At 36.6% G+C, this 25314-nt stretch overlaps 3 protein-coding genes across 3 annotated transcripts; 2 read left to right on the top strand and 1 right to left on the bottom strand.

Moving 5' to 3' along the window:
* The first annotated feature begins 1393 nt into the window (after positions 1–1393).
* Ns1 (Nucleostemin 1) lies at positions 1394–11126 on the top strand. Its single transcript, XM_028188264.2, has 9 exons — positions 1394–1623; positions 1859–2154; positions 3186–3375; positions 4090–4314; positions 5337–5520; positions 6298–6520; positions 6836–6943; positions 8481–8648; positions 10023–11126. The coding sequence occupies exons 1-9, from the start codon at positions 1605–1607 to the stop codon at positions 10368–10370; spliced, it is 1761 nt and encodes a 586-aa protein (XP_028044065.2). The 5' UTR covers positions 1394–1604; the 3' UTR covers positions 10371–11126.
* A 2164-nt stretch (positions 11127–13290) lies between these two features.
* Crt (calreticulin) lies at positions 13291–18182 on the top strand. Its single transcript, XM_028183113.2, has 7 exons — positions 13291–13697; positions 13818–13922; positions 14188–14423; positions 15244–15441; positions 15840–16049; positions 17023–17361; positions 17714–18182. Exons 1-7 carry the CDS (start codon positions 13610–13612, stop codon positions 17732–17734), a joined length of 1197 nt encoding a protein of 398 aa, XP_028038914.2. The 5' UTR covers positions 13291–13609; the 3' UTR covers positions 17735–18182.
* LOC114249568 (uncharacterized) lies at positions 18183–24285 on the bottom strand. The gene is made up of 5 exons (XM_028183230.2): positions 24141–24285; positions 23122–23146; positions 22061–22195; positions 20901–20915; positions 18183–18510 (listed from the first exon to the last, which is right to left on the bottom strand). The coding sequence occupies exons 1-5, from the start codon at positions 24183–24185 to the stop codon at positions 18386–18388; spliced, it is 345 nt and encodes a 114-aa protein (XP_028039031.1). The 5' UTR covers positions 24186–24285; the 3' UTR covers positions 18183–18385.
* Positions 24286–25314: the final 1029 nt, after the last annotated feature.

The following is a 25314-nucleotide window of genomic DNA, read 5'->3' as shown; positions in this document are numbered from 1 at the left end:
GTCATTTAAGAGTTATTTAATTGTCTACATATAACAAATAAATGAATTTCAGTTCATTTCATTTTATTACCCATTGTGTTTTATTTTCTAAAATGTAACTAGTAGACTTAATATACACGTGTCATGGAAATAACACAGAAGTAAAAATACAAGCAATTTTAAATTAATTGAAGATGTGAATGTAGGAAGAGAGCACCCGATACGCGCAGACCATGTGTGTTGCAGTGTCAAATATTAATTTGCACGGCCCACTTAGCCAGTACATTAAAGTAGGAATTGCGTAATTAAGTTCAACATAATATTTAAGTCGCGGTTGAGTATTCGGACGTTAAACATGAGTTTGAGGAAGTTTAAGTAATAGAACTGAGGTAATGATGTTTGTAATAAAACTCAGTGCTAGATTTTCGACAACGCAGCAATTTCCAAAAAAAAACGTCGAAAAAAAGTCACCATGACGACGAAGCAATGTTTAGAATTGAATTTACATAAATAAACTGTTGCAAGCACGTGTTTTGTATTTACATAGGGCTACACAGAATTACTTAAGGTAAATTCAAAACTGATGCATGTGTATAATTTTGTCCTATAAATAAATTTTATATGGTCACCACATTAGACAAGGACACCGCGACCAAAAAGTATTCTCTTTCGAGACCGATTTCTCGGCATTAGACAGCACTCCAGTTGTAGGTACTTATTAACTCCATGGTTATTCGTAAATATGTGTGCGTGCGGTAAATCTGAAAGTGTATTATTTATTTTCTAACCTATTATTATTTTAGATTTCGGATCCGGCTTTGTATTTTTATTCGCCGCTTTTATGTGATTTTGGTTGCATCGTGTTGTTGAAGTGCTTTTCCACAACCACCAGTTTATTATTATATAAATAAAACTTATAATCGCATTGACTTTATTTATCAGGTAGTAAGCAAAATATGACTCTTATGTAGGTAAATAAAATAAAGAGTTTCAAATGTCTAACCTCGAAATATTTACTTTATTAATAAATATTATCAAACTTAAATTATCAAAATATGCGCGAATCATGCACAGATCCAGGCCATTGCACAACAATATCATATATTTCCATTTGCGGTCCACATACTATTTGGACATTGATAGAAAACCAGCCTTGAGGAACGTTCAAGGTACGTCGCGACGTACCTTAACTTGACAGTTCGGTCACTTCACTCCGGTTAGGAAATTTTTCCAAGGACGTTTGAGTGGAGTTTATTTTTACGACTAATCATACCAAAACGCGCGTTGGAGGTTGAGTCGAGTCGAGTTACGCTCGTGTGAACGACTAAAGATACGGGTGTAATTGTATGACGCGATCTCATGGTTCACATCATAGATAATATTTAAGTACACTTTTTATATTTCATCTATGGCATGCACAGATTATACAAATATACGAAATTAACACAGCTGTAACACACTTAAACACACGCGGTTAAATTAAATAAAAACCTATGACAATTTGAGTTTACAACAATTAGAAGTTTAAAAGTAATGAGCTATAGGCAGATAACACCCATTTCATCTAATAATTGACATATGGTGTTACTGTAAAAGTTTGTTTTTTATTATATATACATTCAGATATGGCAAAATTTAAACTCAGTAAGTACCTAATATACAAATAGTCCTTTTATGTTAAAACTGAGGTTCCAATGTGAATAACTATAAATTAACTGTATCTTCAATAAACGTATTGATAATTTGCATTTTTAAACCTTAGATCAGCTTCTAAATCCCTTCATTTAAGTTGAAAATTTATAAGGTTAGGTATCTTAGGTTATGTTTTGAAAATCGTGTATAATTAAACCTAAAATTTTCACTCAACTCTAATCAACAGAAAAACCTTCAAAACGTCAACCAGCACGTCTTCGATACAAAATAGAAAAAAAAGTGAAAGAGCATAATCGTAAACAACGTAAAGAAGCTAAAAAGAATCCTAAATCTAAGAAAACCAAGCCAATTCAAATTCCGAATATATGTCCATTTAAAGAAGACATACTGAAGGAAGTTGAAGCTGTGAAAAAGCATAAAGAGGAAGAAAGACAAAAGAGAAAAGAACAAGCAAAATTAGACAAACAAAAAAAGTTAGAAGAAAAAAAGAATGAAAAAAGTGGCACCAACCTGAACACATTGGTAAGGTTCAATAATTCATGACACTGATTTCATAACTAAGAGCTCTCAACCCATTAATCTGGTAATGAAGTATATTAGAAATGCGTTTTGGATTGAAGGGTGGAGCAGCTGTTATACTATATAACTGAGATTTCAGAATTCATGTCTCAAGATAGGTGGTGGCATTTACGTTGTAGATACTTACCACCAGGTGAGCCATGAGGTCATCCATACATCTAAGCAAAAAAAAGACATTAATTTCAGGCTTCAAGCTTAAGTACCTATATTCTTGTTAAGAATACAAAGGTCGCTTACTTGAAAAAAATCTAATAGTATAGTAATTTTAGTAACAAAATTGATACACAAAATAACATTAGATATATTTAAAGTAATTTGAACTAAATAGCATGTACTAAAGTGAAAGTGAGTTATCTGGTGATGGTAGACCGCGTTCCCCCGACCGCTCTGGGGGAAGGTGTAACGCGGCGCCATCAAAGCGGGCTCTCGGCCCGCTGAACGAGGGAACCGGTGGTCGTGTCGCTGGCGGCCACCGGTCCGGCGTCCGTGGGACGGTGGGATGGATGTAATGGGCTCTGCGTCAACCCTGTCCCGCCGTTTCAATAGCCCCGACTGGGCTCCGGCCCGGTCCGAGGTAGGGCGCCGGTCGTGAGCGGCAGGAGTTTTTAGTGAGGTTCAACTCCCACATACCCCACCTGCCGCGCGGGTGGGGATCCGGCGATTTTCTCCTGTAGAAAAAAATAATAATAATCTAAAATGTTAAAAAATATGCTGGTAGGGGAAGACAAGTTAGAGTTGACAATTTAAGAAATTATTTTGAAACAAAGAATTATGCAATGTGTTCATGAGATAATTATAGTGTGAAATAATTTTAATTTTTTACTCCAGTTGCTGTTGTAAATTACCATAATAAAGTTTTTATTGAAATTAAACCTTTCATTATATATTCTTGTATTAAAAAAGTAGTTGTTGTTAAATTTGAAATAAAATATATTGAACAATCAATTAAAAGTTCTTATAAAACATATTTTCAGGTTACAAATGCACAAGCTCGCGGAAAAGTGCATGAAGCCTTCAATGGAGATAGTCAACCTTCTCAAGACGTTGAATTTGGAAAAGACAGGAAGCAGGAAAATTCACTCAAAACATATTATAGAGAATTTAAAAAAGTCATTTCTGAAGCTGAAGTAATACTTGAGATTGTTGATGCAAGGGATCCTTTAGGTACATAATTAAATTTTTAATTTTTCATATTGCTTAGATGGGTGGACGAGCTCACAGCCCACCTTGTGTTAAATGGTTACTGGAGCCCATAGACATCTATAACGTAAATGCGCCACCCACCTTGAGATATAAATTCTAAGGTCTCAACTATAGTTACAACGGCTGCACCACCCTTCAAACCGAAACGCATTACTGCTTCACGACAGGAATAGGCAGGGCGGCGGTACCTACCCGTACGGACTCATAAGAGGTCCTACCACCAGTAATTACGCAAATTATAATTTTGCGGGTTTGATTTTTATTACACGATATTATTTCTTCACTCTGGAAGTCAATCGTGAACATTTGATGTGTATGTATTTCATCTGAAAAATTGGTACCCGCCTGGGATTCGAACACTGATGCATCACTCAACGGGAATGCACCGTATTTCTTATCCTTTAGGCCACGACGACTTCAATGCATCAAATCAAGTTCCTACAATATTATGAGTGACCCTCCATGGTTCCGGTAGTATAGCTTAACTTAACAATATTTTCATATTCACAATTAGTTTTCCACTCACTTCACTTGTCAGATGTTTACTAGATCTTTGTAAGATACATTTTCATTTAAATGCATTCAGAATAGAGTAAAACATTAGGTAGTTATAAGGTCTTATCTAAAATATTTCATCATCAATCTTTACTTAATAACAAAAATAAACTCAAACAGGAACACGGTGTATACAAGTAGAAGAGGCAGTGCGAGAATCAGGGAAACGTCTTGTGTTAGTGCTCAATAAAGCAGATCTCGTCCCCCGGGACAACCTGACAGCATGGTTAAAGTATTTAAGACAGTCTGCACCAGCAGTTCCATTCAAGGCCTCTACTCAGGATCAACAACACAATCTTGGAAGGAGAAAGATGAAGCATATAGTCAAAGAGAAAGAAATGAAGGGTAATTCTCAATTTGATTTTCTCTGTGTTATGAAACTAATTATGAACGAGATTGAAGTATTAACAATGTTATCTTATTCTTTTTTACTACTAATAACTATTCTCGTTTGCTAATCCCTGGACAGTCAATCTCCAAGAAGTGTTGACATCAGGCATATCCAATGTCACTCGATTGACTGTTAACCAGTAGTTAAACTATATGTAGAAACGAAAAGTGATAAAGAACAGAATACCAATTGCTCATGCTAAATCCACATTAGTTAATCGTGTTAAATATTTCTATTATTATTATTCTCTTGATTAATGGCAATCTGCCGATACTTTCAGCAGTTAAATATTTCTTTCTCAAATCAATAAAAAATCAGATATCTGATATACCTCAAAAATGGCACGCATAATAATTAATATAAAAATAATATCATAAATGAGTCGACTATTATCAAAGCCGGCAATGTGACTTTTGGACAATTATTGGTAAATCAGAAAAACGAATTATTGACTTTGTATTCCATTGGCAGTCACAAAACTCTTCTGAACGACATCTTAGATAAATAACAGGTTAAGTATTAACCTTTATTTAATGCAGGTTTTGAACCGTATTCTTTGAAGGAGAAGATTATATTCAAATCAATCTGTATTGACATATCAATAATATTTTTTTGTCCAAATGCACAGATTGCCACCTTTGATAATAGACGACTCAAATATGTTACATGACATTGTGTATGTTTTTGACATATTCTCCAATACAAAATACAAAAAAAAGTTTAAAAGTTGTCTTTTTCTTTCTTTGCTCACAAACTCATGAATGTTCAGTGTGTTTCAGCATTGAATGAGATTTTGAAAAAACCTCAATTCATCAGTGTAGACAATTTAGTGTTTTTTATCCTGTATAAATAAAAAAATAAATGAATTTTAGCATAATGTCATCAAAGACTTTGAATTTATAGGTAGTGCTAGAATCTCAGCTTTTCAGTATTATTAAATTTAAAGGGTTTTAAATAAATAAATCAATACTTCCAGGTTCAGCATGTGTTGGTGCAGAGTTACTAATGAGTCTTTTAGGCAACTATTGTCGAAATAAAGGCATTAAAACATCAATCACAGTTGGTGTCGTGGGACTCCCAAATGTCGGAAAGAGCTCTATAATCAATAGTTTGAATCGGTCCAAAGCTTGTAATGTGGGAAGCACTCCTGGAGTAACTAAGTAAGAGTCACAATTTACTTAATTTTATTTATAATATAGGTTGAATGAATATTCAAGGTCTTAGAATGCACAAGCTATCGTTACTACTGTATTAAGAACATTGGGACCTTACAATAATTTAAACTCACACTTACCTGCCCAGACTAGCATACCTTGCAGTCTAGGTCTGATTTCTGGTCACAGTACCTTTGTGAAAGTGATTACGTATTTGGGATTTGAATGTACTGGTTCTTGTCTCATGCGTTTCCAGCACACAAGAGATCTTTAACCTAGAGTTGTTGAATGTGGTATGATTAAGTTTATTTTTATTTTTTATTGCTTAGATGGGTGGACGAGCTCACAGCCCACCTTGTGGTTATTGGAGCCCATAGACATCTACAACGTAAATGCGCCACCCACCTTGAGATATAAGTTGTAAGGTCTCAGTATAGTTACAATGGCTACCCCACCCTTCAAACCGAAACGCATTACTGCTTCACGGCAGAAATAGGCGGGGTGGTGGTACCTACCCGTGTGGACTCACAAGAGGTCCTACCACCAGTTAAAGTAACATAAGTTATGCAATAAATTAATTGACCTGCAAAATATGATATGCTTAAGTGAAAAGCGATCATTATAATGAAGGTTTAAATGTGTTTAAATTTTGTATAATTGTCAGTTAATGAGTATCACTGTGGTTAATGCCTTTTTTATTTGAACACTTTTCTGGTTACCTATGTAAAATAGTTGTCAAATAATCTCTGGCCCAATGCCTAAAAAAATTGTAATTTTACACAGGCAAATGCAAACTGTTCAACTAGATTCAAAGATCAAAATCCTGGACAGTCCTGGTATAGTATTCCAATCAGGCCCGGAGAGTGATTCAACGGTAGCACTCAAGAATGCTATCCGCGTTGGCAGCCTAAAAGACCCAGTCACACCGGCTACAGCTATCCTACAGAGGGCTAACAAGCAAACCTTACAAGATTTGTATAGAATACCAGACTTCAGTACACCTCAGGTGAGTGAAATTCGTAATGTCGCAAGTTTGTTAGTCATAAATATATATTATAAGCATTTTGTACGGTTTCACTGATGATTTATTATTCACGTGCTATCTGGAATGAACTCCAATCCTCAGTATTCTCTGAGAGTTCTATGATATGAATTTTATCAGCATCAGGGAGCATCTTAGTCTTGTAGTTGCCTGTGAGTGATTGTGATTAATTGGGCCTGTAGTTCACCGAACTTTTTAAATAATTACCTGTATTAAATAAAATAAGTAGTATTTATTTAAGAATCAAGCTAACCTGCTAAAGTGTTTTTGTTTCAATAGGAATTCTTTGCACAACTAGCACAACGAATGGGAAGGTTCAAAAAAGGTGGAGTTCCAGATCAAGAAGCAGCTTCTAGAATATTGCTTAATGACTGGAACATTGGTAAAGTATGTATTAATTTTATTTATACTAAATTAAAAATATAATAATAATTATTATTTTTATTGCTTAGATGGGTGGACGAGCTCACAGCCCACCTGGTGTTAAGTGGTTACTGGAGCCCATAGACATCTACAACGTAAATGCGCCACCCACCTCGAGATATAAGTTCTAAGGTCTCAGTATAGTTACAACGGCTGCCCCACCCTTCGAACCGAAATTCATTACTGCTTCACGGCAGAAATAGGCAGGGTGGTGGTGCCTACCCGCGCGGACTCCCAAGAGGTCCTACCACCAGTAATTACGCAAACTATAATTTTGCGGGTTTAATTTTTATTACACGATGTTATTCCTTCACCGTGGAAGTCAATCGTGAACATTTGTTGAGTACGTATTTCATTAGAAAAATTGGTACCCGCCTGCGGGATTCGAACACCGGTGCATCGCTACATACGAATGCACCGGACGTCTTATCCTTTAGGCCACGACGACTACTAAATAAAGTAGATGATCACACTTATGGTCGTGTTTGAAGGGTGGGGAAACCGCTCTACTATAAAACTGAGATATATAACCCATGTCACAAGGTGGATAGCGACATTTACGTTGATAATGTCTACGAGCTCCGGTAACTACTTAATACCAGGTGGATCGTGGGCTCATCCACCCATCTAAGCAATAACCACATGATGTTAAGCTATCACTCGAACCCATAGACTTCAACAATGTAACGTAACCCACATTATATAATTATAATTGAAGACATGAGTGAATGTAGAGGTTAAGTAGAATTTTTAAGATTTTTGAGTTATTACATTGAATGAAGGGGCTATGTGCCTATAAACCATATTAGACCTTAAAAATCTGGGTTTAAAGGCTATTTTTAGAAATTGCATGTGATGAAAGAGTTATGTACGAAGCTAAAGTACAAGTAACAAAAGTTTGTTGCTCGTTTTCTCAAAATTAACAAAATGTATCATATCCCCTTCATACAGTCGTGTCTTCACTACATAGTATAAAACAAAGTCGCTTTCTCTGTCCCTATATCTGTCTGTCCATATGTATGCTTAAATCTTTAAAACTACGTAACGGATTTTGATGCGTTTTTTTTAATAGATAGAGTGATTGAAGAGGAAGGTTTATATGTGAGTCGTCTATTATCAAAGGTGGCAATCTGTGCATTTGGACAAAAAAATGTTATTGATATGTCAATACAGATTGATTTGAATATAATCGTCTCCTTCAAAGAATACGGTTCAAAACCTGCATTAAATAAAGGTTAATAGTTAACCTGTTATTTATCTAAGATGTTGTTCAGAAGAGTTTTGTGACTGCCAATGGAATACAAAGTCAATGATTCGTTTTTCTGATTTACCAATAATTGTCCAAAAGTCACATTGCCGGCTTTGATAATAGTCGACTCATGTATAAAAACATCCATTAAATAGTAGAGAAGTCAATAATAAATTACAGTTTGAAGCGAAGCGAGGGCGGGTCGCTAGTCAATTATAATCCACCTAATATGTAAACTTGTTGAAATAACAGGTACGCTACTTCACGGAGCCTCCCGAGACAGCAGACGCTGATATACACGTGGACGCCCAAATCGTGGCTTCCATCGCGAATGAGTTCGACATCAACTCCTTCGAGGCCATGGAGACTGACATTGTTAACTCACTAAACACGGATTCCACTAAAATTGAACATATAAAGGTAAGGGTTTATAAAGTGAAACCTTCATAAGTCACTATTATTTGAATGTGCATTAAAAGGAAGAGCGACACTAAAACCAGACAATTAAATATTTCTTTAATAATTTAAAATTAGAATAGTTTTTTAACGTTCTCGATAGCGTAAAAGTTTACTCAAATTTGTATGGAGTTGGAACGTTTGCCTACGCTTGCCGCTAGGGGCGCTGTTCCAAATTTGAGTAAACTTTTACGCTATCGAGAACGTTAAAAAACTCGCATTAACCACACTGTGCGTAATACCTATTCGATCGTGATGAACATTGTATATTGTACAAACAATAAAAGGCGATATGAATTTTGCAATTTTTCACGCTCCACATCTCCTGTATACACGTTTCATGCATATGTATATACAGGTGTTCAAACTGGCGTGTGTGTCTTATCGTTAATTATTGTTATTGGTAACTAGTTTTATGTTATAGAAAATCTTGTTTGAATTAACTGAACAGGTGTGCTGCATAAACGCAGTGGTGTATGCACTTGGAGTAAAGTCCACACATCGGTACCGATCGATGTAAACTTGGTAGCTGTACTAAAGATTCGAGTTGGGAATTAAATATTGCAATGAGATATCGAATCTTCAGTCTGTAGTATTATTGACATTAATTATGTAAGATATATCTGGAATTTTGATAAATATAACATAAGGCGCGTTTACGAGCGGCAACTGCGTAATACAAAAAAAATCAAGCACTGGTCACCGTCACTGAGTTTGCCGCCGGATCTTTTCAGTGGGTCGCGGTTCCGATCCGATGATAGATTCTGCGAAGCCCTGCTCTTGCTAGGGCCAGTGTTAGTAAATTCTCTCAGGTTGAGTAAGAGAGCTAATCTATCAGTCCGGGCGTATCTTGAATAGCTTCTTAGGCTACCAGTGAATAGATAGAAAAAAAAATTCTCACTTGCGACTATTGAGCACCGTCATCCTAACCAGAGGAGGATTATCTGAAAGGCAAACTAGGCACGTACCTAGGGGCGTGTAGTTACAAGGGGCGCGCGAGCTCAGAATTTTCTAAATAAATAAAGAAAATAATATATCGACGATTAAGAAGTAAATTCTGACCTATAATCTAAATCTATAAATTTTGCGGGTTTGTTTGTATTTCATTCGCGCATTAGCGTAAGTACGAGGGTCCTGGTCTACTAAAGTCTAGGGTTTGATGATACAACGTCATCGTAATTGCAAAAACAACTAGTTAAAATTTATAGTATTATGATGGCCATTTATGGCCGGTACAGGGGCGCCGATAAAGTGATTGCCTAGGGCGCTCTGGACCTTTAATCCGCCACTGATCCTAACCTTATATCGGATTATTTGATCAAAACTGCCACTTCACAGATCACGAGCACGGGTCCAGTCGCGGCGGTGTTACCGGACAATATGCAAGTCGACGAGGAAGATTCCAGCATGCTGCCTAAAACCTTGAACATACGGAACAGACTCGACAAGACGGGCAAGTCCCAGGAGAAGACGAAGGCGGACCCGGAGATGCTTCTAGAAGGGAACCTCAAACAGAATAAACTGAGGAAAATGCAATTCAAAAAGGACAAGAAGAAGAAGGCGAGGTCCGACAAGCAGGCCGTCGACCTGGCGGGCGTCTTGGAGAACGTTACATTGACTAAATACCCGAAAGAAGACGCAATAACCACGGACGACTACGATTTCAAAGAAGAATTCTCACTGTAGAACACTCAGCACCCACCATTGGGATATGTTAATCTTCAATCAATCTCGGATACATTTTTTAATGGTGGTAGGACCTCTTGTGGGTCCGCGCGGGTGGGTAGGTACCACCACCGCCTATTTCTATCTACTGAGACCTTAGAACTTGTATCTCAAGGTGGGTGGCACATTTACGTTGCAGATGTCTATGGGCACCAGTAACCACTTAACACCAGGTGGGCTGTGAACTCGTCCACCCATTTAAGAAAAAGAAAAAAACAGTATCAGATGTTATAATTTAAAATACTTCATACCCGTATTAAGGTCAATGGCGATCTCTAAACGCGCACGAATTTATAAACAGGAATTACAGCAATTAATGTGCCTCTATTTGCCTAAACATTCTGCTCAGTAATCGTGATGTCCTATTTAAAAAAAAAAAAATGTATCATTTAATAGGATAAGGTTTACCATACATTTCGTAGGTTCTTCAAGATATTCCCCAGCGTTTAAAAAAAAAAGATTCTTCAAGATATGTATTTTTTTAAACATCGAACATGTACATCTGTGACCCTGGGAACTTTTGTTCTTCGAATCAACAGAAATTGTAAATAAAGTCGATATTTCAATCATCAATGCCAACGTAATTATTTTTGTAAAAAAAAAACACGTATTTATTGTTCGCCAATTCGTGGGCCTTATCTGTTAAATAATGTATACAGCACGACAATTGTGTGAAGTGGAAATGTTAATTAAAACGCAATGAAACTGAATATAAAATGGTTTTATTTTTACGTAATTAACGTTTTATCTTTCTAAATGCCTCACTTGTTGCCATTATTAATGTTATTTTTGTTACCATACACTTTACGAAATAACTAATATACAGGATAGATTCCCACGTCATTACGGAACCTCTCGATCCATTAACGGTGCTTTTAGGTACCACAAGCACCGGTCACCGTTCTTGTCGAACCCGTCGCTTGCGACGAAGGGCGCGACGAGCGAATTAACCTATAGACACAGCCCACTGAGTTTGTCGCCGGATCTTCTCAGTGGGTCGCGTTTCAGATCCGTTGGTAGATTTTGCAAAACACTGCTCTTGCTAGGGCCAGTGTAAGCAACACTCCGGTTTGAAGCCCGTGAGTTCACCTACACGTTACGGTGAAGCCGAAATAGCCTCTCAAGCTCTCAGCATATATAGGAAAAACAAAATAGATTCCTGGTTTCGAACCTGGAACAACTACTGAGAAATATGGGTAGGGATACTGATAGTTCGGCATCCTTTATAATTTTTATAGATGATGCTTGAATAGTGAAAGTCTTCTATAACAATCGGAAAGTAATTGCTGGAGCCCATAACAACAGAACATGAATATCGTCACCCACCTTGAGATGTTAAGTTGAAGTCGCCATTGTATTTTGTAGCTCATTAAAACCGAAACGCAGGACTGGTTTGCGGCAGATGTAGGCTAGACGAAGGTGTCTAACTGTGTGAGCTTGGTGATAAGATAATCCCACCACAAGAAATTACGAAAATTTATTAATTTCGTTACTGAAGTTAAGTCGTCGTGGCCTAAAAGATAAGACGTCCGGTGCATTCGTATCTAGCGATGCACCGGTGTTCGAATCCCGCCGGCGGGTACCAATTTTTTCAATTACGTACTTAACAAATGTTACTGAACCATGCATTCGATTGACTTGAAACTTGGTATCCATGTAGAAAATACATGTACTTAATGGATAGGCTAATTAATATTTATATGAGTGTTGGACTCCCTACACCAGTTGCGGGGGCGTTAATGATGAGAATGTTTGTGGAGATGAGAAATAATAATGTTAATTTTAAATGCCTAGCGAAGCGAGCGGGTACGGCTAGTCGTGTTATAAAAATCAAACCTGAAAAAATGGAAATTGCGTAATTTCCGGTGGTAGGACGTTTTGTGAGCGTGGTTGGACGTCTGTGGACCGATAGAAGTGCAACTTCTATCGGTCCACTGTTAGATATAGGCCTCCCCCAAGCTTCGCCACAAAGACCGGTCCTACGCTGCTTGCATTCAGCAGATCCCCGCGAACCTTGAGAGTTGTCGGTCCATCTTGTGGGAGGTCGCCACTCAAGAACTTTCCGGCCCCAACGGCCATCCGTTTTCCGAGCAATGTGCCCTGCCCACTGCCACTTCAACGTCGCAATCCTTTGGTAAGTTTGCACGGGTACTATTTCTACCGCGAAGCAGTGTGAGTATCGGTTTGAAGGGCGGGATAGTTGTTCTATAATTAGTTTAGTTACTCTGGCGACGCTAGTTGCCGCTTAATAAACGTGGGCTTTGACTCGTGCTTGAACTAGTCTAATCATCTACCCAAATAAGAACATACCCAGTTAAAGGATTTCAATTTCGCCCCCATTCGGTGTCTTTATTCTAAAAGATAATTAGTATTTTTAATGGATTACCTATAAGCTCAACTTCTATTCAGTACACGATTTGCAGTTTTGTGTCATAATGTGGACATTACTTTGATTATATTCAAAGGGACATTATTTAGAATATTTAGATATCGAGTATCGAGTGTATCGACATTCGAAAGCATCGACACGTATTTAGATATCTTACATCCCGTTTTGTCTAAAACATAGATAATATTAGTATCTCTTTCTAATGTCATGTGCAATTCTGATTGGTGGTTTGCTTATGAACAAGAGATTGACACTCAGGCAGAATATTCTGGCAAAATAAGTTATCATTTAAATGCTTTAAAATAGGAGTAAAAATATATTTGAACAATTTATTTGATTCTCATTAATAGTGGTTATAAAAAATTGAGCTATATTTGTAGATTATTAAATTTATATTGTCGTATAGGTTTATAGCTTTGCTTTGGAATTTAATTTTAAATTTTCCCGCTATCACCAGCAGCACTTTCATGAAGTGTGTTCATTATTTATTGGTCAATGTTGAGCCTATAGGAACGTTCCATCTGTCTGTCGTCGTAATTACGTTTACATTAAATTGTTTCAATGTTTTGTCACGCTTACACTCGTATACTCAAACGTCCCAAAATGTATACCTGTTTCTAGTTCAGTACACGTAATAGCATTACGTGGGATAGTCTTTCTTTTTTACTCTTAAGTAAATTGCTGGAATGAAACAGAGACAGTGAATTCAAGCAGGTCGCAAGCCGGTCGAAGTAATAATAGTGCATTCGCCAAATATTGAAATTATTCGTGGCCTGTCTTTTGTTGAAGAAGGTGGTACTGTGAATCGAAAATGAAAGCTGTTGTACTGGTCGTTGTCAGCTTGCTGGCATTATCTTCGATAAATTGTGATGTATTCTTTGAGGAGAAGTTTCCTGATGGTAAGTAAACTACATACATCAAAAACACTGTTTTAATTGAAGTGCCGGTGTGCCGCGTGTATTGATTTAGCAGCCATCGGATGCCGGTTTATTGTGCTAATAAGAATCGTTTACTTCTAGATTCGTGGGAAAGCAATTGGGTGTACAGTGAGCACCCAGGAAAAGAATTTGGAAAGTTTAAATTGACTGCTGGAAAGTTCTTCAGCGACCCAGAGGATGACAAAGGTAAGTTCTAAAAGTACCTTCTTAGTTGTCCTTAGTGCAGGGGACTATGTGACAGTACATCGTGAATGTAACCCTAAGTTGGACGACGAACCAGTTTCATTTACAAAAAATTGAACTCTTGCTTAAATTCACCAAACCGCACTTAACACGTCATGGTTGCTATAAATGTATTGCAACATGTTGAGTTCAATGAACTATGACCGAAAGGTAGCGATGTGAAAATAAAATTCTTACAATACTCCTCCTAATAGCGAGATTGTTTCAGGTTTGAAAACCTCTGAAGATGCGAGGTTCTATGCTCTCTCCCGCAAGTTCAAACCGTTCAGTAATGAGGGTAAACCCTTGGTCGTCCAGTTCACTGTCAAACATGAACAAGACATTGACTGTGGAGGCGGATACCTCAAGGTCTTTGACTGCAAACTGGAGCAGAAGGACATGCACGGAGAGACTCCATATGAGATTATGTTCGGCCCTGACATCTGTGGTCCAGGAACCAAGAAGGTGAGAAATAAACATTAATTATAACTTCTTCTTTCTATACGTTATTGCTGGTTAGAATGTGTTTAGTAAATAGACTACAGAGTTTCATTAGACTACAGAGACTGATAAAATGTAATCGAATGAGGGATTAGATTTTGACAAAATATACTGTAATATAAGTATTTTGTAATATTTGTGTAGTACATTAAAAATAATATAAATATTATAAACAAATTATTTGGGTAGATAAAATTTCATAACTCCTAATGAATGGAATTGAGTTCCTGGTGAGAAAGGCTTTCATTTGTTGATTTGAAGTCAAATTGAATATATATTAATTTTGATAATTTAACCTTAATTGTGTTTATATTCTTTGATTGTGGCAGTTATACATTAGCATGAACTAATATTGTATATGTACTTGAAAAGTTTTTTTAAAATCTAAATTAATAATAAAAATGTGATTCAGTATGCAGGTGTTATTATAAAGTTTTTTAAGAATTGAAATGAATTAGTAGAATAAAAATAAAACATTTTAATTTATGTTGTTTGTTCATGTGTTGTCATGTTTATCACTTTATAAAAAAAATGGTGTTGTATGTTGGAAATTTTTATTAAGAAAATTATTTGAATAAAGAACAGGCGCAGATTTTAAAACAGTTGCTCAAATTAGGTAATTACTGACTTTACGGGCTGTTGTGTGCAATCAAGCAAGTACAATGTACAAGCATTCTTCATCTGTCTTATCAATTCATGTATCACTACTAGACAGATCCCATTACAATAAAGATATTAATCCCATAACAGAAAATAATAATTTCATTCTGTTTCTTTTATACAGGTACATGTAATCTTCAGCTACAAGGGTAAGAACCATCTCATCAAAAAAGATATCCGCTGCAAAGATGATGTCTACACACATTTGTACACTCTGATTGTGAAACCTGACAACACCTATGAAGTCCTCATTGACAATGAGAAAGTTGAATCTGGCGACCTAGAGGCAGACTGGGACTTCCTTCCGCCTAAGAAAATCAAGGTGAGTTATCTTGTGGCAGGATTTTTTTTTTGTGTGCCCTTAAAATTTACTGGCTCATGATAATTGACTGATAATAATTGAATTATTTGACTCACTTGTAATTAAACCTACGTTTTTTAACTCCTACATAAAAAAAATTGGCACAAAAAGCTAAAGTTTTAATATGCATATGCCAAAACTTTAATGCCTTTAGCTTTAAATATTTAAAAAAGATGACATTTTACACATACAAATTAAATCTGAAATATTCAACTTGTTCTCTGCTTGTGCCTGTGATACAGTATGGTGTCTTAATAATCATTTAAAACCGCCAAAGCTGTGAGTGCATTAACAGTACTTTAAAAATAAATTTCAAACACTGCAACAATTTTATGCTAAATTTTGAAACATTTCTACAGGACCCTGAAGCCAAGAAACCAGAAGACTGGGATGACAAGCCCACTATTCCAGACCCCGAAGACAAGAAGCCTGAGGATTGGGACAAGCCTGAACACATTCCAGACCCAGATGCCACCAAACCTGAAGACTGGGATGATGAGATGGACGGAGAATGGGAGCCACCTATGATTGACAACCCAGACTACAAGGGCGTTTGGGCACCAAAACAGGTAACTTTATTAACTGATCGAATCTGTATGTGGAATATTATAAAAGGGTCACTATAATTTTAGGCACTGAATAGACTAAAATTATTGTGTAATTATTTATGAAATATTATAAACAGATAAGGTGCTAAGTGATAATTCTATTTTTCGTCACTATCAAAATGGTGCCCTGCATTATTATTTTCTGATAGATGCAGGTGATAGTCAAACTATATATCGACGCTTGAAAGGTAAATGTGAAGCAACAATAACTGCTTGATACATAAATAATAGGCAAAAACCGTATTCGATGTGCAAAAAAAATTATATTTTTCTAGGTTTCTTAAAATTCAATCGTACAGCTAGATTCGTTTAAATATATTTTTTCACGTTTTTCAACTTTAAATTAGTCTACTGTAAAGTTCACGCATTGTCGCTTAGTCACGTTTGCCTTTCAGGCCTCGATATGTATGTATAAAACTCACGTCACCATAGTACTGCTAATTGGAAATGGAAAAGGTCTTTGAACTAGTGTTTGTTGACATGTACAGATACATTTATGTGAGAATTACTTGTGTACAAATACGCCAATGTGAAAGAGATCTCAAAGTTGAATGCACCTGAGATCTTTGGGTGGTTTTGGTTAATCTTAAATCTAAATATAAAAATCAATTGTCACCAGCTCTTAGAATAGCTCTACTGATTTGTCCATTTTATTTTGCATCGTGTTCATAATTAATTGTCAGAACATTTTTTATGATTTTTTACAGAAAGCCCAAGCGTCATTCACTATTTAAATACACGTACGGTACTACGGTACTTACTAATGAATCCTGGAATATTCCAGAAACTTTCATATTAGTGTCGAGTACAATCAAAATACAACAAAAAGATAAAAAATTTAATACCACCTTTAAACCTAGCAATTTAAATTTAATAAATAAGTGTCTCTAGATAGCTAATTTTTCTATAAATACTGAAATTTAATTATTTTCAGATTGACAACCCAGCTTACAAAGGCCCATGGGTCCATCCTGAAATCGACAACCCAGAGTACACTCCTGATTCAAACCTGTACAAGCGCGACGAAATCTGCGCTGTCGGTCTCGATTTGTGGCAAGTCAAGTCCGGTACCATCTTTGACGACTTCCTTATTACTGACGACCCGGCCGCCGCCAAAGAGAGGGGAGAGGTCATCAAGAAGAGGCAGGAGGGAGAAAAGAAAATGAAGAGCGAACAAGACGAGGCTGAGAGGGAGAAGGAGAAGGCGGAAAAGCCTGACGATGAGGAAGATGATGAGGACCTCGACGATGAGACTGCAGACGCAGCGCCTGTGGTCAGTACTCTAATATAAATGAATATGCAATTTCGAAAAGGGGGGCACATCTCTGAAAATGTAAAATGTTCAGGAAGTGAAAAAATGATTATTTTCTAAAGCAGTGTTAAATTTAAAATATTAACTTTTGAGATATATTTTAGTGTTAATTAGCAATTGGAAATTACGGAATTATTATAAAATGGGTGTAGGTAAACCTCAAATTTACATTTATATAAAAAACTTATTTGACAAAATATGGATATGTGCCCTTTTCGCAATTGCATATTCAAATATTGATTTTAAGAATATGAACCAATCAAATAATTTAACATCCTTAATCACTTTTCTAATTGTTTTTTTTTTCTTTCAGGAGGAACACGATGAGCTGTAGGCTGTTGTGATTAATTAGTGAGTGCCAAGACATTGAGTACCTCGGGGTACGTAGTGTGCGTGCGTGGAGAATTCTTCTTTTAAAACCTCTCGTTGCGCAATCTTCTACAATTCCAATACTATTGTCATTTGTTTTTAGCACTGTGCGTGTGTTTGGCTCGAATTTTACCGATTCGTAGGGACATGTTGTGTGTAAGTAAATATGTGTCCGACGTTTCGTACTGATGTCCGTGTAGATGGGGATTACGCTCAGAATTGATGTATGTAATTATTTAATGTTTTGTTATCGGTCTGGCACCGTGTGCTGGGACGTGAATGTAAAGTTTTACTGTACAATAACATTCGATGTAGTAGCCCTAATGTTTTGTATGATTGTGACTGTTATTGTACAGTAAATCTGTTTCTCATTTTAAGTTGTGAAATGAGTCAATAAAATGAATTAAAATTAATTGGGTTTTTATATTTTATTGAGTAATTAAAGTGTACTTAAGAATAGATTTTATAAAACTGTACAAAAAATGGACTAGCTGGGAGGTACATGGCTTGCAATACTGAGAGCATTTTTTATTTGGTAACAAAAATTCGTATTTCAGTAAAAATTTATAAGCTACGAATAAAGATTGATCGATGAAATAACGATCGTGATAAATTATCAAAACATATTAAACAGGTAAGCTATAAAATTGATGTAACTGGAAATGAAAGTATCGAACATATTCCTTGACTGCTCTGGAGCTTCTTGCATTTCCCAGCCGGATGAACTCCAAGGGGCCGTCACTGGTAAATAATTGAAAACTAATTTCAAGTTAAATTTTAAACCTATAGAAGTGAGAGAAAGACAGAGAGAGAGAGAAAGACAGAGAGAGAGAAAGACAGAGAGAGAGTATTCTTTATTGTACACCAAAAAACAAACAGTGCGATACATACAAAAAGTACAATTGGCGGTCAGTACAAATTGGAAGTTTAAGTTTTTAGAAATAGTCCGCTTGCACCTAGTATATGAACGTAAAGAAATAGAAAGAGAAGCATAGTATTATCTTATTGCTTAGATGATATGAGCTCCCGGCCTACTTCGTACCACGTGAATGCTGCCCCCTCTTTTAAACATGAGGTCGTAGTACCAATTGTGTCCCACATTTCAACTGACTGCCTCGCGACAGAAATGAGGGTGGTCATTAACTGTGCGGTATTATGATACATCCCATGACAAAAAGTTATCTATTAAATTGACGAAGGCGTTGGTTTACCCAGTATCTACCTAAATTGCAAAATCGGGTGTGAGCGACCCGTTACCAAACACAGGACCGTTACAGAGTTTTAGTATAATGTGTGACACGATAGCAAAAACTAACATTCATTACTGCACGCAATGAATAAAATTTGTTAATGTGCGGTTAACATTTTCGATTGACCCTCAGACACAGCCCACTGAGTTTCTCGCCGGGTCTTCTCAGTGGGTCACGTTTCCGATCCGGTGGTAGGTTCTGCGAAGCACGGCTCTTGCTAGGGTTCGTGTTAGCAACGTCGTCAGGTTTGAGCCCCGTGAGCTCACCTACTAGTTAAGGTTACGCTGATATAGCCTCTCAAAGCTATCAGTTTAAGTAAAAAAAAAGCTTTCGATTGCGCGCTCATACATACATTAATGGAATACTTTTGTGTCAATGTTAATGTTTCGGCTTTTGTTTTGAGTAAGTAAGTAATACGAGTAGTAAGTACCCTTGCACCCCGTTCGTTATACCGGTCACTCACATTCGCACGAATACGCAAACCCACAAGTGTAGAAAGTCATTCGCAGATGATTATTCAAAGTTTTCGCTGCATTCGCGGTTTTCCAAACTCTGTCGGTTTTTTAACGGACATCAAAGCGCGCGAACCGCGATCCTTTGCATAGTCTCCCACACATTTGCGCCCACGATTGCGAAGGTAATGAATGTTTCGCCATTTTCATAGATCGTGACGTCCACTGTGTAGCGTACCTTCATCATGGATTGGAACAACACCAAGGTGATGGGGTTCATTGAACTCCTGCAAAATTAATCGACCATATGGGACCCTCAAAAGAAATCCCATAAAAACAGAATGGCCGTTAATGACGCCTGGGAAAGAATTAAAAACTCTTTTTCTCTTCAATGTTCTATTGACGAATTAAAAAAGAGGAGAAATTCGTGAGACATTCGTAAACAAGTGTAGGAGGAAGCGCAAACGGGTTCGCAAATTAAATACCGAACCCATTTGCACAGCCGATAAGTTTGCGAATGAATGTCTGACAGCCCTTGTACATTGTACGAATGTTCGCGCGCACGTGAGTGGCCAGCATTAGAAGAAAATATAAACAATTCGGCTGAAAGTTATTTGTTTGAGTTTAAATGAATGTTTCAATAATTTATTTATAACAATGACAGTTAAATATAGTATATGACAATTTGGTGACGCCAAAAATGACACTTCAAGTGATATCCAAGGGCAAATTTTACAATTTACAGAGAATAATAATTGTGTATGAATAAAATACGACAGAACAATTAGAAATTATATTGGTATGAATAAAGGAATAGTTTTTTTATGATTTATTAATGTAATGTCCGATGATTGAAAAATTAGTCCTAACAGTTTACATTCTTGAGTCCTGGAATTTTGTTTTCTTTTTGTACCCAATCCTTCAGACCTTCAATTAAAAGAGTAACGAAACTGCAAGCAAAATTTAATTATTAGTAATTAGAAAAAGCCAAATACGAATTGAATTAAGGCTAAATAAGAATTAATAAGTTACATAAAAACGTATTACGTATGGCAGGCAATATTCATCTTGAATGTGGATAACTTTATGCAATAGCCACTACAGTTTTTATGAAGCTTTCTTTTTGCAATTGGTTTTCTGCGACGCCATTGTTGCCAGTGATATGAGGCGAAATGAAATGAAGTTGATTAATTTGAGACTCCTGATCAATAAGAATGAAATTAAATGAAAAGAGATGAAATGGGATGAAATAAAGTCTCAGTAAAATAGTGGTTATTTACTGAAACTTTTCAGTGGATTTTTGGGAAGACCCGTGTAACTACGTCCTGCATCTCTTTCATTTTCTTATATGTGTTTAATAAATTCTTATTAATATGAATAAACGGTAAATTAATATGATTATTAATATAACATTAACTCCAATACTTACACCAATTTTGTACAACTGTAAGAAAAAAAAAAACTCGGTAAGAAAAATAATATTAGTTTATCATGTTACATATAGTTTAGCTTAAAGGCTGACGGTCCTGATAGTGCCCTGACGGTTGCGCCGTGGGTTAGATTCCCACATCGGGCAAACATCCGCGTGATGAGCAGGTTCGTTTGCTGTTTGTCTGGGTGTTTATTATATATATATATATATGTATAGATTTAGACGTATATAAGTATGTATAAGTGCCTGGTATTCATAACACAGGGAAACCTAATTTGGATAACGAGCGTGGAGTGCGTGATTTGTTACCATTTATCTATTACTTATTATGACTACACAGGCTGTCTGCAATATACATATATATTTTTTTATTTCTTCTGCTGAGCTGATGAACCCTGCCCAATTTCTGTTAAGTCGTTAGCGCAGGTCACAGTCATCACAAAGCGAATCTCTACTACCGCCATTGAGAAACGAGGTCGGTATTCAAGCTGTTTTGCATAATGGAACACTGCCTCGCAACAGAAACAGAATGCATGGTGGTAACCACCCACTGTGCGCCCGTATTACCAGTAATTGAAAACGATTCCATTTTATTAATGTTTCTCCCTTATCGTGAAAATCATTTTTAAACATTAAATACGTATTGGTCCCTACAGGATATGAGGCTTGGCATAGCCACATCGGTCGATATGAAAACACCGCGCGTCTTTCTCACTATGGGTCATAGATGTAACTATAGGTTTAATTGTACATATCCAAATTAATTCCGAAGCTGTAACAAACACCTGGTTCTTTGGACGGTTATTTGTACTCTATACAATCTTATAATACAAAGTTATTTGTGCGCTATAAAATTGTTATTGATTAAGGAATTAATTTAGGAGTAATCACGTAGCATCATTTCATTTCATTGTCATCTTTACCAGTCTACAAAGGGTCACTATTGGACATAGGCATCACTCAAAACATTGTCACCCACAACGCGACGTATCCTCAAATATAATATCAGTATGCTTAGTGCGTGTTTTTTAACGTTCTCGAAAGCGTAAAAGTAAACTCAAATCGGTATGGAGTTGGAACAGCGCCCCTAGCGGCAAATGAAGGAAAGCACACAGATGGCTTGATAAAAGACACGCTATATCCTAGAGAGAACTAACGTTTTTCCAATTTCTTTACTTTCTTCTCTTTTATCGGTTCAGCTTGTGTAGTCGGTTCTTCTGTTTTCGGAGCTTCAGTGGTTTGACGGCGTGGAAAGTGGTGGAAACTGAAGCAGGGCTCAGGCGCCGCAGTTACTGAAATCAAAGCAGTAAGTAATATCGGCGGATAGCGCCTGGGTTCTTATGAGAGCAAGATTACGTTTAATAATATGTACTTAATTAAAAATCATATAATAAATATTGCATATCTGTAAAACGAAGTAATTTTCAAGGCTATTTCGGATAAATTTAAATGCTGTTGTTGTTGTTAATTCATTATTAATATTTTTTAATACGCTTGTATTAGCTTCAGGCGTATGTATGTTAGTATGTAACGGAATCTTTGAACATGATTTTGACCCTCTTCAAAACTTCGAAACTACTTAACTCGAACTTTGGTATACTTATTAAGGACCGATGACAATTCAAAATAAAAAAAATAAATTGAAAAAATTGAAATTCAACTATAAAATGAAAAAAAAAGATTTTATGAGTAGAAGGGTTATTTTGATAATATCCTGAAAAGCACCCCACGCTTTTTTTACAATAAAGTAATTTTTTCTTACACTATTTTTAATTCAAATTTATTAAAAAAAATATCTATTTTTAGTTGGATTTTCTATAAAAACGTATTTTGTTAGTTTTTTTTTTTTAAACTATTATTTATTTAATGTTATAACTATTCCACCACCACATTTAGTATAACCGAACATATTTCCGCAGCCGTCGCCCGAAACATGTCTTGTCGGATTCGACGGATTCACTGTCAGTGCTTTTAGACTCTTCAGGCGCTAGTTAACGTCCTAACTGGAATATCCCCTAAGGGCAACCAGCTAATAGGTAGGGGAACAAGATAATAATAATAATAATAATAATAACCGATAAGTCATGAAAATTAAGGGATCTATCGATAATTTGACTATTTGAATTTTCTAGGTCTGGGTACTGGGTACTGGGTATAGCTTGGTCAAGCTAATCTAAAATGAGTAAGTACCTATACAACTATGCAATACTATGTGTACCTGTGTTGTAGTCTTGAATCAGCATCTGAAATTTAAACATATAAGAGGATAAACTTTAAGTTAATATCCATCTGTAACTATTAAGAATTTGTTGTCTGTCCAAAGAAAATATATTGAGTTCATAAAGTCTCCGTTATGTCTAAGTCGTCAAGTTTAACGTCAAGTCTACTACTGACAGACGGATCGGAAAAAATAGACAAAGTGAATTCCATCTGTGACTGAATAATGAATAAAACGCTTAGCATATGAAATGCGCCAGAACGGGTGCTGAAAATCTAATTATCAATAACTTCTTGGCTGTAGGACTTGAGACTGATTTGGATGATGTACCGGCCCCCAGCCCAGTCACAGTGGAGTCCGATATGAGAAAAGAGGCAACTCAATGAATATAAAAATACCCTATGTTTGCGTTTATTGCTCGCCACAAGTCAATAAGCGTACCGGAAACCCACAGATTACACAATTCAATTAATATACTGCTATAAATGCGACTACCTTTATAGAAATCTTTAAATATTTGATACACGTTATAAGGCATCCGTAGCTCTAACTTCAAGACAAAGCTGCTTGGATTATAAAGGTTGTTTTTTACATAATAGAATAAACAAATATTATTTGATGCAAACGGAACTTTATTTAAAGTATAAACACAAATTGAGATTGTGTTGATCACACTTGATAATTTTTTTTACTACTTTGATGCGTTGACGACCTCACGGCCCACCTGGTGCTGAGTGATTACCAGAGTCCATTGACATCTACAATGTAAATATCGCATCCCACCTTGGGATAAGAGTTCAAGAGAGAGTGAGGTCTCTGAGTTTTAACAATAGAACGGCTGCCCCAACCGTCAAACCGAAACGCATTACTGCTTCACGGCAGAAATAGACAGAGTGCTGGTACCTACCCGTGCGGACTCACGAGACGTCCTACCATCAGTGAACTAAAACTAATTGAATTAAATAATTGAACTAAAATTATTATACGTCTAGTAATTACGATTATAATGTTAATCTTACCAGAAACACAACACCGAGCGCGACAAACAACTCACAATATTTCATCTTTAAATGGTATACACAAGTAATGTGTGTCGTTTGCCATCATACGTTTTATACTTTGTTTAAATACAATAAATTTGTAACGCCCTGTTATACGCGCATTTTAATGCTGTCACATGAAAGGATATACATCTATTTATCGAATTGACATTGGTTCTAGTCGGCGTGAAAATTAACTCATTACACTATCATCCGTGAAGGTTGGTGTTTTTTAATACTAGAAAGGCGAATACATTTTATTTTGACGTGTGTATTATACGCGTGCAAATGACAACGCTCCTTTTTTTTCCTACCTAAGATGAGAGCCTTGAGAGGCTATTTCAGCGTAACCTTAACTATTAGGTAAGCTCATGGGGCTCAGACCTGACGATGTTGCTAACACGAACCCTAGCAAGAGCCGTGCTTCGCAGAATCTACCACCGGATCGGAAACGCGACCCACTGAGAAGATCCGCCGAGAAGCTCAGTGTGCTGTATTTGAGGGTTAATTTACTCGTCGAACGGACAACGCTTCTTGCACTCACTTGCCGTGATTATGTCGATTTCTCTCTTCGATCTTCTTACTAAGGCGCCGGAACATTTAGTAGATTCTAGGAAGAACGAATCCGAAGATACTGATAATAAGTCCTTTTCTGAAAGACCTATGATGACTAAAACATATATTAACAAACAAAAGAAGGCAAAGTTAAACGATCCAAGCGCTTAGTAACAGAAATCGACATAATTACTTCAATAAGCCACGTAGGGCATCGGTGATCTACATGGCAACGTGTTAAGTAATATAATAACTGATATATTAAAGATCAAGTATAGTAATATTTCGCCTTCTCGCCGCGCCGTCGAGTCGTCAGTAGGTAGTTGGTTAGTAACGCTAACCACGTTATTTCCAATCCTCCCAATCCTCTAACGATGCTTTTAGGTACCTAAAACATCGGTCACCGTTCTCGTCGAACCCGTCCCTTGCGACGAAGGGTTCGGCGAGTAAATTAACCCATAGACACAGCTCACTGAGTTTCTTGCCGGATCTTCTCAGTGGATCGCGCTTCCAATCCGGTGGTAGATTCTGCGAAGCCAAGTGTGCTTAGTGCGAGTTTCATAACGTTCTGGATAGCGTAAAAGTTAACCCAATTTTG

This window comes from Bombyx mandarina, chromosome 22 (assembly GCF_030267445.1).
Source record: "Bombyx mandarina strain Sakado chromosome 22, ASM3026744v2".
Lineage (NCBI taxonomy): Eukaryota > Metazoa > Arthropoda > Insecta > Lepidoptera > Bombycidae > Bombyx > Bombyx mandarina.
This window is presented reverse-complemented; position numbering and strand designations above follow the sequence as displayed.

Bases quoted from the DNA above. Each gene is read 5' to 3' on its own strand.
- LOC114249568 (XM_028183230.2), bottom strand. From the start codon at position 24,185: ATGAAATATTGTGAGTTGTTTGTCGCGCTCGGTGTTGTGTTTCTG. The intron at 23,147-24,140 runs GTAAGATTAACA...TTTAAATTTCAG, and splicing joins CGCTCGGTGTTGTGTTTCTG to ATGCTGATTCAAGACTACAA. The intron at 22,196-23,121 runs GTACACATAGTA...CTTTGATTTCAG, and splicing joins GATTCAAGACTACAACACAG to TAACTGCGGCGCCTGAGCCC.
- Crt (XM_028183113.2), top strand. From the start codon at position 13,610: ATGAAAGCTGTTGTACTGGTCGTTGTCAGCTTGCTGGCATTATCTTCG. The intron at 13,923-14,187 runs GTAAGTTCTAAA...AGATTGTTTCAG, and splicing joins CGACCCAGAGGATGACAAAG to GTTTGAAAACCTCTGAAGAT. The intron at 14,424-15,243 runs GTGAGAAATAAA...TCTTTTATACAG, and splicing joins GTGGTCCAGGAACCAAGAAG to GTACATGTAATCTTCAGCTA.
- Ns1 (XM_028188264.2), top strand. The intron at 3,376-4,089 runs GTACATAATTAA...AAACTCAAACAG, and splicing joins TGATGCAAGGGATCCTTTAG to GAACACGGTGTATACAAGTA. The intron at 6,521-6,835 runs GTGAGTGAAATT...TTGTTTCAATAG, and splicing joins CAGACTTCAGTACACCTCAG to GAATTCTTTGCACAACTAGC.